Source organism: Rhinopithecus bieti, unplaced genomic scaffold, assembly GCF_001698545.2.
Source record: "Rhinopithecus bieti isolate Rb0 unplaced genomic scaffold, ASM169854v2 scaffold_3041, whole genome shotgun sequence".
NCBI classification, from domain to species: domain Eukaryota; kingdom Metazoa; phylum Chordata; class Mammalia; order Primates; family Cercopithecidae; genus Rhinopithecus; species Rhinopithecus bieti.
The window spans coordinates 2,149,103-2,164,284 of NW_016804262.1; the positions used below are offsets into that span (position 1 = coordinate 2,149,103).

Genomic DNA, 15,182 nt, shown 5'->3' on the forward strand with positions numbered 1-15,182 from the left:
GTGGAGCTTTGCAAATTTCCAGAATTTTAAAACTCAGAAATGCAATCTTTGTTGTACCTTTTATTCTATAATTCAGAATTCTAATAATGATGCTAATGCTTAACAATATTGGTGATACTTAAACCTGGGGTATCTTCCTATTTATGCTTATCTCATTGATTTGCTAAAAAACGAGAAAAATCCATAGAGATTGAGAGAACACACACTTTCTTGGAAAGGCTGACCAACAAAATAATCCTTAGGCCACACTATGAAGTTGTGAATTTCCATGAACTCTAGAGCTGAATTACGACTTCTGAGGGAGAAATACAACCTTCTTGCCCATCATTCACACTTTCTACCGCTCATTTATTTCCCCAATAATGAGTCCGATATAACATACTCTTCCAGTCCGCACCATCGTGTGAAAAAGCCACGTGGATTTTTTGTTGGTTTGTTTAGAGACCAGGTATTCCAGGTATTAAGTAGGCACATTTCTGGAGAACTCTGATGCTCCTGAACTCTTGACTGAACTTTCCTGAGGGTCACACCATAAAAAGAACGCCAAACTCCAGAGCTGGAGGCAACAGCCAAATCATGATTTCTTATTGTAGAACTACTCAGCAAGGAAACAAGGGACAGGTCAGAAACAAAGTGTCATGGAATCACTTTAAGACCAAAGACTTGGTCAGGTGCGGTGGCTCATGCCTGTAATCTCAGCAGTTTGGGAGGCTGAGGTGGGTGGATCATTTGAGGTCAGGAGTTTGGGACCAGCCTGACCAACATGGTGAAACCTCGTCTCTACTAAAAATACAAAACAAAAAATTAGCCGAGAGTGGTGGCGCGCACTTAATAGTCCCAGCTACTTGGGAGGCTGAGGCAGGAGAAAGGCTTGAACCCAGCAGTCAGAGGTTGCAGTGAGCCAAGACTGCACCACTGCACTCCAGCCTAGGCGACACAGTGAGACTTTGTCTCAAACAAAACAAAACAAAACAAAAGATTCCGACTTTTCAAGGAAGACTCCCATTTTCTAGCAATTGCTAGTCCAGCCTTGTCCTCTGAGATGCTGGTCGTGCGCTGATGGTGCCCTTGCAGGTGCCAGAGGCCCAGGGCTTGCAGTGGCTGAACCTTAGTGAAGCTTGCTGTGCACGGGGTAGAGTAAAGTCATGTGTTCTGCCCCTTTGAAAGGCAACTTTTCATTGGAATAATAGTGTACCACTTCAGGGATGCTGTCAAACACAGCGCTTGTCTGATTCAGTGTGTATTTGTTGTCTTTGGTCTGAGCCACTATGATGTGGACACATCCTTGACTAGTCCTAGAATAAAAATCAAGGAGACATGAATGAGTGGGCAGAGGATCCCTCCCAACTGGAAACAACTGCAGCCAGATTCACACTAGGTTGATAGGTTCTCATCCATTCCCGGAATGGTTCTACACACACAGAAATGCATTTGACACTCTAGTGGAGCTCTCAGAAATTTCAGTCTAAATGCATGTAATCCTTGAGTGGTTTATCCTTATTACATATGAGTCATCAGGTACTGGAACAAAGAAAACAATTAAAAAGAATGCCAAGTCCCTTCTAGCCCTCAAATTGCAAAACCCGTGCTTACGCCCAAGCACGAGGCTACTAAGGTGAGAGAGAAACTCATCCTCGGCTGGGCATGGTGGCTCAGGCCTGTAATCCCAGCACTGTGGGAGGCCGAAGTGGGCAGATGACTTGAGGTCAGGAGTTCAAGACCAGCCTGGCCAATATGGTAAAACCTCATCTCTACTAAAAAATACAAAAAAATCAGCCGGGCGTGGTGGCAGGCACCTGTAATCCCAGCTACTTGGGAGGCTGAGGCAGGAGAATCACTTGAACCCAGGAGGCAAAGGTTGTAGTGAGCCGAGATTATGCCACCGCATTCTGGCCTAGGCAACAGTCAGACTCAACCTCAAAAACAAAACAAAACAAAAAAAACTCATCCTTCTCACCACAGCTAAAAGGACATATGTAAGGGTTCTTCTTCCCTTTTTTTCCCAAAAAGGACACATAAATAATAATAATAACCATTTCCTCCCCTCGCATCTGGAAAGACCATTCCTGGTTGTATAAAATGAAAGCTGGCACAGAAAGCTCAAAGATTTAATCCACAAGCACCAATTTCAGGAACATAGTCGAGCTATTCCTGGTATTGTATATCTGGTGGCCTATCCCATTTTCTGAGCCATATTGCTCAACTCCCCCGCCCCACTCTGTTCTTCTCCAGCCTGATTGTTTCAGCTGCAGGGGCTCAGCTTCCTCAGGAAGGAAATGCTGTTAGAGCTCTTGACAATGATCCTCCAATACAGGGCCACTGAACTCACAGAGCAGTGAGAATTTCCATGATACACACTCCACCAGGCCTACCAGGCAAAAGTGAATTTTCTGTGTACGATCAGACAGGGGGAGCAACAGGCAAGTTAGCATTTCCTTCTTTACCAGAAGAAACTGGTGTCAAAATTGCAGTTGGCATTTTGACAATCAATGGGGATCTTTATTTATTAAAGTCCCCAATACTAGGCAATAAAAGAAAAATGACCGTACTACCCTGTTATAAATAATTCTTTTCATCAGGAATTATTTCTCTACTGAGAGGACCTACTCCAGATTAGGTAATATAAGGTACAAATTGACTAATGCACAAAGATAATGCAATAAGACCTTCATTATCATAATAGATAATGGAGGCATTTACCCAATACCAATTTTGCATTCTCATCCGAGTGTCTCATGTTCCATTGTCCAAACAAATGCCTCTTGTTTTCTGCAATGCACACTCCTGTGAACCACCTTCACAGTATGTCTTTTTTGACTAGAAGACTGTCACACAGTGTTCCTTCCCCTTGGAGATGAGGAAAGCCATGGGGCTTACTTACTTTAGGGCAATGGAGTACCTGCTGTTCCCTGATTCACTATTTCGAACCAGGTAACCAGCTTCTTTGCAGGGCTGTAGTCGACTCTCAGCCTCAGCACGGCTGATGGCACCATGATACCAGCTGAAAAATGGGGGTGGAAGAGGGGAAGGCACCATGAGTGTCAAAATACAAATCCAGACTGGGCATCGTTCCATAAAGCGTTGTTTGAAATGAACTTCTGGCAGAGATGCAACAGCCTGAACTAGATCCTACTTCACATTCAGAACAGACAAAATGCAGATCTGGGTGATCCCGGATCACAAAGCCTATCAATCATACAAGAGTGAGTTAACGGCGCTAGTGTCATTTCAACAGTTTTCACTCTCTACAGAAGAATAAGATTTACAATGAGCTTGTTGAGATGCAGTGCACTTTCCATTTTGCACAATGCACTGGGCTTTGAAGATGGGTTTTCATTAAAAGCCCCATCCAGGCAACCATTCATTAACAAAAATAATCATGTGAAATGGGCCAGTGTGCTCCCCGATACAAATCTGTCAGTAAACTCCCAGCTATTGTCTGTTACAAGGGTCTGAGGAGGAGACTCACGGCTGCTTCTCCAGGGGCAGGCCCGGGTCCACTTTCTCCCCCTCACTGTGGTCCGAGAGGGCTGGCTTCAGGATCTTCTGGGTCCAGCTCTTCTGCCGGTGGTGCTGCCTCACTGTCTCCTCCTTGATGGAAGGTCGCTCAGCTCCTTCAAACTGGACTGGAAGAAAGACTCCATTTAACATGGGGTGATCCATGTAAACTCCAAAGGAAAAAATCCTCCTTGCTTGCCTTGGCTCAGGAAAGAAGCATTTTCCCCCTTTAACTATAATATACTGCAAAGTATCCTGGGGCTAGCTGAGCTCCTGCTGTCTTTGATATCTTATCACACTGCTAGCATCCCACATACAGACACTTTTTCTGTAAAATATTCATCAGTATAAAATAGTTTTAGATTATGAGAGGAAACCACTTTAATATATTTCAACATGGACTTTTAAAAAACTTGTGGTTTTGCGGCCAGGCACAGTGGCTCATGCCTGTAATCCCAGCACTTCAGGAGGCCAAAGCAGGTGGATCACAAGGTCAAGAGATCAAGACTATCCTGGCTAACCTGGTGAAACCTCGTCTCTACTAAAACTACAAAAATTAGCTGGGCGTGGTGGTACGTGCCTATAGTCCCAACTATTGGGAGATTGAGGCAGAAGAATCACTTGAACCCGGGAGGCAGAGGTTGCAGTGAGCCGAGATCGCGCCACTGCACTCCAGCCTGGCAACAGAGCGAGACTCTGTCTCAAAAAAAAAAAAAAAAAAAAAAGGAAAAAATTTTTTTTTTTCTTTTTTTTTAAAAAAAAAAAAAAAAAAAAGGTCAAACTATTTGTCGTTTCGCTATGTTTAGAATAAAAGATTAAACATAGTTACAGGTAATGAATCCTTGCAAGAATGTGTACCATCCTATAAAACCAAACCAACAGTTTTTAATATGAAATAATAAAGCAAAAATAAAAGACAACTCAGAAACAGAAAGAGCCTACCAAATAATACATCTGAGATGCCATGACACCTAGGCTGGACAGAAGGAGATGAAACGGCAGCACCTGGTACAGGACTGAGAGATGAGCAGGTACCCGAGAAGGCGACTCAAATCAAATGAAACTGACTCCAGGCTGGGCACAGTAGCTCTTGCCTGTAATCCCAGCACTTTAGGAGGCTGAGGTGAGAGGAACACTTGAGCTCAGGAGTTCAAGACCCACCTGGGCAGCATAGTAAGACCCTGTCTCTAAAAAATTAAAGAAAAATCCGGGAGTGGTGGTGCACACCTGTAGTCCCAGCTCTTTGGGGGGGGCTGAGGTAAGAGGACTGCCTGAGCTCAGGAGGTTGAGAATGCAGTGAGCCATGATTACACCAACACACTCCAGCCTGGGTGACAGAGTGAGACCCTGTCTCAAAAAACAAGAAAAAACACAAAATCTGACCCAATTGCTTGCTATCAAATATATTACCTTCTCCCTTCAAATTGGTTATACTTTTTTTTTTTTTTGAGACAGAGTCTCGCTCTGTCACCCAGGCTGGAGTTCAGTGGGGAGATCTCAGCTCACTGCAACCTCCACCTCCCGGGTTCAGGCAATTCTCCTGTCTTAGCCTCTCGAGCTGTAGCTGGGACTACAGGTGTGCGCCACAACACCCAGCTAACTTTTGTATTTCTAGTAGAGATGGGGTTTCACCATGTTGGCAGGATGGTCTCCATCTCTTGACCTAGTGATCCGCCCACCTCGGCCTCTCAAAGTGCTAGGATTACAGGCATGAGCCACCACGCCTGGCCTGGTTATACTTTTGTATTATTATTACTATTATTTTTGAGTCAGAATCTTGCTCTGTCGCCCAGGCTGGAGTGCACTGGCGTGATCTTGGCTCACTGCAACCTCCCCACCTCTTGGGTTCAAGCAATTCTCCTGTCTCAGCCTGCCCAGTAGCTGGGATTATAGGTGCCCGCCACCAGGCCCAGCTCATTTTTGTCTTTTTAGTAGAGATGGAGTTTCGTCATGTTGGCCAGGCTGGTCTTGAACTCCTGGGGTCAAGTGATCCGCCTGCCTTGCCCTCCCAAAGTGACCTGGATTACAGGCACAAGCCACCCGCCCAGCCAGGTGTGTTCTTCCAATGGTCACTTCAGGCATTTCCAAAACAGCTGGACACTGAGAAGAGAAAGGAATATAAAGGTACCCACAAGTTAAAAAACAAATGCCGGGCCGGTGCGGTGGCTGGAAGCCTGAAGTCACACTGGGGCGGGCCTGGCCTGGCGCCCTCACCTGACAGAGCCCGCACGATCTGCTCCTTCTTCCACTCCCACGGCTGCTCATACTCAGCCGCGGGCCGCTCATCGTTCTCAGGCAGCCGGCTGTCAGGGGGCCATGCCTTCCCCTCTGCCCTGGGCCCCCCTTCTGCAGGCTCGTAGGGAGTGTCGTACAGCTGTGGCGGCTTCCCCAGGAGGTCCTTGGAACTCCGTCTTTTGGCCAAGGTCTCTGACTTCAGGCCACCCTCTGCAGGTTCACAGGGACTGTCAAGCAGCTGGAGAGCCTTCACCAGGGGATCTTTGGAACCCCGTCGTCTAATTTCTGAAAAACACATACCATACACAATGCCTTGAAAGCAAAGGTGCCATAAAAGGTGCCATAAAAGCCTCATTAACCCAATTACCTCAGCACCTCTGTCTGTCTGTCTGAAGGTGGCAGATAACTCCAAGATTGTTTCCTGATGGGCTGATTACTTCTCAGCTGTGTTACAAAAGCAAAATGAAGGTGCCTACAACTTCTTCCCTCCAGCTGCCTGAGTCAGATAATGGGATCCACTTTTTTTTTTTTTCTTTGAGACGGAGTCTTGCTCTGTCGCCCAGGCTGGAGTGCATTGGTGAGATCTCAGTTCACTGCAACCTCCGCCTCCTGGGTTCAGGCCATTCTCCTGCCTCAGCCTCCCAAGCAGCTGGGACTACAGGCGCCTGCCACCACGCCTGGCTAATTTTTTTTTTCTTTTTTTGTATTTTTAGTAGAGATGGGGTTTCACTGTGTTAGGCAGGATGGTCTCGATCTGTCCTCATGATCTGCCCACCTCGGCCTTCCAAAGTGCTGGGATTACAGACGTGAGCCACCACGCTGGCTGGGATCCACTTTTAAGGTAGGAGATTACATCTGAAGACAATCACACCTCTGGGGTGCCACTTGCAGTTTGTAAGTAGTGGCCTTAGGGTGACCTGCTTAAGTTCCAGGTTCTGGTGTCTGCTCTGAGTATAGCTCACCTTCAAAGTTTTTATATCTTGTCAGGAAGCCCAGATAAAAGAATTGTAATAAAATGGACTGCAAGTCAAAAATGCATTTAATACATCTAATCTACTCAGTATCATGGTTTAGTCTAGCCCACCTTAAACGAACACATTAGCCCACAGCTGGACATGATCATCTGACACAAAGCCTATTTTGTAATAAAGTTTTCAATATCTCATGTAATCTACTGAATGCTGAAAGTAAACACCAGAATGGCTATATGCGACTCAAAGTACAATTTCTACTGAATGCATATCACTTTTGCACCACTGTAAAGGTTGAAAATTGTAAGTCAAACCACAGTAAGTCAGGGACTGTCTGGATATTCAAAGCACTGCTGCATATACACTGAGGTAAAGCATTTACGTGCATTAGTCAGAATTCTTGACTCCTATGCAGTTTCAATAAACTGGGGGAAGCCAGACACATTTACAAATAATATGTATTGGGCTAACAACTCCAGGATAAATCAAAGTAAAAGAAGTGTTACAAGGAAAACCAGTAATAACAACTCAGCAGCTAACATTTATCGATGACTTACCATGTGTGAAGCACTATTCTAAGTGTCTAGTAACTTTCACAATCCCTCTGTGATTATGGGATATCATTATTTATTACAGAAGAGAAAACTGAAGCACAAAGAGTTTAAGGAAATTGCCTAAACCAGTAAGTGCCAAAGCCTGGATTCAGAAGCAGGAAGTTGGGCTCTAGAAGCTATACTCTTTAGCCACTACACTTGGATTGACTCCAAGTGGAAAAGAAATGGAAGATGAGTTGACTTTGATAGAGAAGGTCATTTCCAGTGGAGGAAGCTGCATGAGTGAAGATATGGAGGTGGGAACGATAGAGGTCTTGTTCCACAATGAGGAGCTGAGAGATGAGTCTAAAGACCAGAAGACCACAAAGGAGAGAGGCAATGGGTAGTGAGACAAGCAGCTGGAAGCACAGGCAAGCCAAGTGCCAAGGTGTAGACATTTTAAAAGTAAGGACACAAAGTTTAGACGGTTGTGTATGTAACACAAAACCATTATAAGGTTTTTTGTTTTTTTATTGTAGCAAGGAATAACAATTACATGTGTGTTTCACTGGAAGATAACTCTAACCATGGTGTACAGGATAGAGTAAATCAGAAAGGTACAGTCTGAACTGGGGCATAAAAATAGATGGAAAAAACCAGATGCAAACCAACCAACTACTAGCTAGCTAACCAGCCAGCCAGCCACAGTGAAAAGGAACTAGCAGCACAGGGTGGTGAGCATCCTGGGGTCAAGGGGCCTTGCCAGGTAGACTTAGAGATGGCTGGAGTCTGGACAACCAGAGCTGGTGATGCAGAGTCTACATTATAGACCAACAGAAGCGTCATTTTTGTGGCTCTTCTAAACGCCCATCAGGAAGCCTTCAAACCATCCTCTACCTGGTCATAGTCAAGGAGAAAATTTCTATATGCAGATATCTCATTTCATCTCTTAACACCTCATAAGCTCCCGACTGTCTACTTAAGAAGTGAAGAGGCCAGGCGTGGTGGCTCACGCCTGTAATCCCAGCACTTTGGGAGGCCAAGGTGGGCGGATCACAAGGTCAGGAGATCGAGACCATCCTGGCGAACACAGTGAAACCCTGTTTCTACTAAAAATACAAAAAATTAGCTGGGCGTGGTGGTGGGTGCCTGTAGTCCCAGCTACTCAGGAGGCTGAGGCAGGAGAATTGTGTGAACCCGGGAGGTGGAGGTTGCAGTGAGCCGAGATCGCGCCACTGCACTCCAGCCTGGGAGACAGAGCCAGACTTTGTCTCAAAAAAAAAAAAAAAAAACAAGAAGTGAAGAACACTTAGAACGGCATGGGAGGCTTATATGAGTAGGTCACTGTCTTTCTCCCCAATTTCTCGACACTACCCTGCCCCATCTCTCCACAATTCAACTCTTTGCTCTGACCAATGTTCTACAGTTCCCTGTATACTACACTGTCTTGAGCCCACCTGTGTCCTGGCAATCTTGCAATCCTTTACAATCTAACTCAGCATCTTCTCCTCTCTGGAGAAGCCTTTCCTGCCCACCTTCTTCTCTGATGCCCCACAGAGTTGATCAGGTGCCAAGGCTGGACCAACCCACTCTTACCCTGCTCTTCTCCCACTGCATCCATTTATATGTTGACACATTTGTATTTTCAATTTGGTGGAGTCTGCCAGGGCAGAGACCACCATATCTTGTTTATTATTGCAGGACATATCATTATGCTAAATAATGATTGGATGGATGGATGGGAGGAGAGGGAGCTGTAGAATGTCTCCAGGCAGGTGACAGTGTGGATCTGGATGAATATGTCAAGGGGTTAACAAATGGATCGTTGTGAATATTGTGAGAATGAAAGCAATCACAAGAGAAAAGGAGGGTAGATTGAAAACGAGAGAGGATCAAAGGCAGAATCTGGGACTCCTTCAGTTAAGGGTGGCTGGAAGGAGAGGTGCCAGCCAAGAAGGCTGAGGGGTCAGGTGAGGAGGAAGAGGCTCAAGAGACCGCAGGGCCACAGACACAAAGAGTGGAAAGACTTTCTATTTGTAACTTCAAAACAGGCATGGGGATGGTCCGTGGAGAAATACCACTGACTCATTAAGACCTCTATAACAAAAAGAGGGCAACAAATCAGGGAAACGTTATTAAAATCAGGACACCAAATTCAAAAGCGCAAAACTTAGGTACAGGCTGAGGTTACAGTTCTCTGCTGACTAGGGGCTGTCAGCAGCTGTCTCAAATTCTGTGCAGGGACAGCTCATTGAAATCACCTGGGGGCTTTAACGCATACTGCTTTAACCACCAGAGGTTCGGACTGGATTGGTCTGGGGCGCAGCGTGGGAGTCAGAGTGTAAAAATCCCCCAGGTGATTCTAAAGAGCAGCTAAACCTGAGAACCACTTCCACACCTCCTGGGTGCCCACAGCCCCCATCCTGCTTCCTCGTGCTCCAGAGCCTATCTGTCATTGCTAGTCCCATCCTGAGGAGAAAGGTACTGCTTGTGTCTACAACTTCCACATCAGAATGTAAGAGTCGGAAGAACTGTCCCTGGCCCCCACCCCCAGGCCAGGCCAGGTATCTGGGGTTGTCTGAGGTCAGAGCTGCATCTCCTGAGTTCCTGGACTCTCAATCCTACAGCTTTTCTTCTTCATTGCTTACTCCAAACGGAGATATGGAAAACAAGAAACAAAAACATACTCTGTTCTTGGTTCAATTAAGACAAGGCTGTAATTTTTTTAAAAGGAACTTTTCTAAAGAACTAAGAAAAGGGAAGCAGAAAACACAAAGGAGTTCAAAGGATGAATATAGAATAGAATTTTTAGGTTTCTAATCATAGTTTACACTCAGTTGAGACCATCTGGCACAGGCTGGGGAAACCCTTTCCCAAGGTCCTCGCTGCAATTCTGCCCCAGCTAAACTAAAAGGAAAAAGAGGTGATTCCAACCTTAAGACAGAAGGAGCCCTGCTCACAAGGACATTTCAATACATTTGGATTAAAATGATGTACAGGGTGGACGGGCAGTGTTCCCATCAGGCCCTCCAGCCCACCTCCCCTAAAATAAAATAAAATGATGTATAGTGATTAGAATCTTGAGTTATTACACATGTGTTTGAGTTTTTACTTTTGCAATGAGGTCCTTCTATTTAGACAGTCTCCCCATACTTAAAAGTTCTGGGAGATACACAAAGCATGGAGTTGAGAATCCTTTCTTGCAGGATCCTGGGATTAGGCAAAATATGCAAACTGCTATCATCTTTTGAATCAATGTTTAATTAGGGGGAGAAAGGGCTTGAGCACAGGCCTTCCCTCCCCATACCACCCGCCCCCTTCAAGGGGAGTAACCTTCCAGTCCATTCCAACACCTGGCTGCCCCCAAACCCGAGGCGCCATAGAAACAGAAACAATCGTGGGGCTGCAAGTCGACCCTTCCTGCAGGGAGAATAGCCCCTGACGTGCAGAGCTGGCTCCAAGAGGAAACGAGCCTGAGAAGGAGGAAATGGCAAGAGGAAGCTACACCCTGGCTGCCGATAGAGGCCATTTACCACAGCAGACAACAGAATGCAGGGGACGGGCAGCAGATAAACACTCATTTGCGCCTGGGGCTGAAGCTCAGGACTGACGTGCACCTACTAAAAACATGCAGTTGGTTGGTGTGAAACATTATAGGGGCCCAAAATTTTCCCTTCTCAATCCCCAACTCGCTGCAGGTAATTATGCCATTCACACGAAAACAAGAAAGTCTTAGCAGAAGACTAAGATTTTCTTTTACTAAATTAATTGTAGTTAGCAGTAAGTATTGCCCTATATAGTCCAGAATGCTCTATGAAAATAGAATTGTCTCTGGAGTGTCTAACTCATGGCTGTATTGACTAGGTATACCACTCATGCAGTAGTTATGGTAAGGCCAGTTATTACCAACTCCAGAGTCCATGCCTTATGCTCAAATGATTTCATGTAAAATGTTAATTCCAATTTCCAAATAATGTGCCTGTTTCCCTAATTCATTTTAATCCATTTCATGTTTCCAAAACATTAAACTTAGAGCCTCTTAAGACTCTATTTTCCTTCTGGCATCAGAAACAGGGCTGTTTGGCAATTTTTTACTCACATCTGATCATGCTCAAGCTTTTAAAATCACTTTAATATTTTCTTACTGAATAAATCTAAACATCTGAACAAAAGCAGGTATAATTCAGAAACCCTGAAATTTAGCAAGGAGAATAAAGACAAATCAAAACCAGTATTCATTTGCACTTTTTTCCATAAGGTTTTTTTCTGTTTAAATCACAGGCAAAGATGGACATAATTTTTTTTTTTTTTTTTTTTTTTTTTTAGCGCATGGGTCCACGATGTTGGCTAGGTTGGTCTTGAACTCCTGGTCTCAACTGATCCTCCACCTTGGCTCCCAAAGTGCTAGGATTACAAGCATGAAGCACTGGGCCTGCCAGATTGGACATATAGCTTTTTTTTTTTTTTTTAATGAGACTCGCACAGTGAGGTTCTCTTTTAGATTTGGCTATTTAACACAAACCAACAAAATCATTTGGAAGTAAAATAAAATTTTAAAATAATCTTCGACTGGAGCTCAAAAGCTAAAACTACAGCTTGCTGAATGACACGGTATTTTCAGTTGTGTAATTTGGACAAATTATTTAATCTTTCTGAACCTAGGTTTCCTCAACTGTAAAGAAACCCACTTGCAAGGTGGCTCACTTTGTGGCTGGCAATCCCAGTACTTTGGGAGGCCGAGGCACGAGGATCACTTGAGGTCAGGAGTTTGAGACCAGTCTGACCAACATGGTGAAACCCTGTCTCTACTAAAAATACAATAATTAGCCAGGTGTGGTGGCAGGTGCCTGTAATCCCAGCTACTTGGGAGGCTGAGGCAGGAGAATCACTTGGACCTGGGAGGCAGAGGTTGCAGTGAGCTGAGATTGCATTCCAGCCTGGGCAACACAGCAAGACTCCGTCTCAACAAACAAAACACTTTACAGGGTTGTTGCAAGATTTAGTGAGGTAATTTGGCCAGGCTGGTACCTAGTAAGCTCTCAAGTTACAGCTGTATGACATCAACTGCAGAAAGAAGCCTCATGCTAACTAGCCAATGGGAACTTTTAAAGACCCGTCCAATGCTAACGTTTCAAATGGTGGCTAAAACTCCTAATGCTAGACTATGTAGAATATTTCTGCTAAATATTTAGCTAAATATTTTAGCTAGACTATTTAGTTGAAATGTTCCTGTGAATTTAGCAGAAAAACAACAGAGGTTTTTATGAATATTGCCTTGTATTCAGTCATATCTTTTATGAACAATCCTCTAGATAAATCTCAGTGATAATTTACTCATAAATTCATAAATTCTTAATTTTTAAAAGAGCAAAGTTTTGGGGGGACCCAGGGAGCCTGGGTCCCATAGCGATTTGGCCACAGGAAAGCCATGGGCTTCTCTGGGTTTCCTCTGCCCCTGAGGTAGATGCTGGCTCCTATTCTCAACTTCATGGCACTTAATCATGCTTTTCAATGACTTATTTTCTTTGCTGGTGTTAGGTCTGCTTCCCCCTTAGGTTGTGAGGTCCAAGGGCAGAAATCATGTGGGTCTTGTTTCCTGTATGCCCAGAGCTCAGGACAGGGCTTAGTACATAACAAATAAACTCCCAAGAAATATTTGTTGGGTATTCTAAAACAACATATGGGCAGTATTCCACACACCTAAGATACTGTTAAAACCAGGCCTGTAATTCCCATTTCACTGGTAGAAAAAAGGCAATACAGAGAATGGCAACACAGATTTAACCACTCCACAGTTTAACTGTGTTCATTAAAATCCTTTCCATCTCCAGAAATGCTGAAACAAGTAAAAAAAATCTCTATCGTTTCTCAAGAAAGATGGGAAATTTCTGAACTTGGACTTGACAATCAGGTACACAAGAAGCAAACTGAATAAAAAAGTAAAGGGTTTTAAAAAACAAAAAACAAAAGCCCAGCAGCAAATCTTTTATTTCTAGCTTCCGATAAACTCACTTCCTGTTATTCTGTCCAGCTTCTAACCTATGGGTAGAATAAGACGTAGAGTCTCTACACTGATTTCGAATATTCGAAATGAAGAAACTTTAAAATCCACAAATTAAATTTTTTTAAAGAGCAAAGTATACTTAGATCACTAGTTTAGAAAGTTAGTAATTTGGATTTTTAATAAATTTGAATTTATTTGCCAATTGAATATATTAATTTTGTATTCCTAAATGAATTTATTTTCAGAAATTGTTTAAAACAGAGCATGGAACTTAATACACCCTCAAATATTAAATGCTAGTGATTATTATTACATTTATTCCATGTTGGACAATTTTGACTTCTGAAGACATCATTCTTGGTTGGGCGAAAAGATGCCTCACTTATGGGTGAAGTTTACGGTGGTTTTGCATATGGCATTTCAAGTGTGTCCTGAACGCCATGTGGTGTCGGGGACAGACCACTCAATATGGAGTGGGAGATCCGGGTGCTAATTCCTGCTCTGTCTCTTAAAACGTCTCCTGAACACAGGCAAGCCCGAATCCCTTTGATCTTGTTTTTTTTCACCCTGTCACGAGGGGGACAGCATTGTAGTCCCCTAGCTTACAGAGCTCTTGTGGGAATTACATGAAAAAACAAAAAAACCACCAAAATTATATTCATTTTTATAAAATCACAGCACGTTCCCTCTTATCAGTGCAGCTCTCAAAATAAACAGATGTACGGTATAAACTACCTACTTTAGTTAAAGAAAAAGATAAGAATAATAACCCAAGGACAAAGAAAGGTTAATCACAAGCATAAAACTAAGAAAATCCTTTCCCTCAATTTTATGTAAAAGTAAATCCTTTTCCCTATTCCTTTCAAGGCTCTGATGTTTTTTAAAACTCTGACAGTTCATTTTCACTTCCTTTCATTCACAGATTTCATTAGGGGTCACAGTCCAGTGACCTTCAGGGTCACAGCCTGGCCAGGGTACACCCTCCCCACACGGACTGCCTTATCTCTGTAAGCAGAGAAGCAGGAAGCGGAGCCAGGCTTTCCTGTTCCAGCTCGTTTTCATTCTGAAGCCTGTCTTGGCCCTTTCCAGTGTGCTGCCACTACCCTCTGCTCAACTCTTCTGAGACTATACTTACAGAACGTGAGCTTGACAACTCTTCAATCTGTTCTAAACAGAAGAGACAGAGTCTTTCATGTGGCACCAGTTACTCTTCCCAGGCATGAAACCCACAAGATTCAAATAAGGCTCCCTTGAGTCAGCACTCAGCAACTACATTTTTCATTATGGATGGAAGAATGTTTAAGGAAAACTAGATGAATACATAAAGTTCACAAATAACTCTATATTATTTCTATTTAAGTATCATTTATATCAACTTAATTATGACTAAAAGGGAAAAGTTTGACACTAAGAATGACAGAGTGACTGCTTAGCTCACAAACTGGAATTGTTCTGACTTGAAAAGTTACAAGATTAGTCTTTGGTTTTAGGTGGTTTGCCTTGAATGGCTTGGTTTACAGCAGTTTTGTTTTTTTTTTTGAGACAGAATTTCGCTCTTGTTGGCTAGGCTGGAGTGCAATGGCACGATCTCGGCTCACCACAACCTCTGCCTCGCGAGTTCAAGCGATTCTCCTGCCTCAGCCTCCCGAATAGCTGGAATTACAGGCATGCACCATGATGCCAGCTAATTTTTTGTATTTTTAGTAGAGACGGGATTTCTCCATGTTGGTCAGACTGATCTCGAACTCCTGACCTCAGGTGATCCGCCCACCTCGGCCTCCAAAAGTGCTGGGATTACAGGCGTGAGCCACCACACCCAGCCAGCAGTGATTGTTAATTATTGCTTAGTAATTAAACTTTTGGATCCAATATTGTAGAACTTGAGAAAGTCTTCTACTACAAAATGCAGAATCGCATATTTGCATTTTTTTTTTTTTTTTT

General features: G+C 43.8%; 1 protein-coding gene across 1 annotated transcript in view; it reads right to left on the reverse strand.

Moving 5' to 3' along the window:
* Positions 1-905: 905 nt before the first annotated feature.
* SHE (Src homology 2 domain containing E) overlaps positions 906-15,182 on the reverse strand; it is a 22,153-nt gene continuing 7,876 nt past the window's right edge. The window contains exons 3-6 of the mRNA XM_017867470.1: positions 5,713-6,018; positions 3,470-3,626; positions 2,882-3,001; positions 906-1,295 (exon numbers count right to left, since the gene is read on the reverse strand). Of these exons, the coding sequence (XP_017722959.1) occupies positions 1,109-1,295; positions 2,882-3,001; positions 3,470-3,626; positions 5,713-6,018 (770 nt within the window). The 3' untranslated portion in view covers positions 906-1,108. The remainder of the gene's footprint in view (positions 1,296-2,881; positions 3,002-3,469; positions 3,627-5,712; positions 6,019-15,182) is intronic.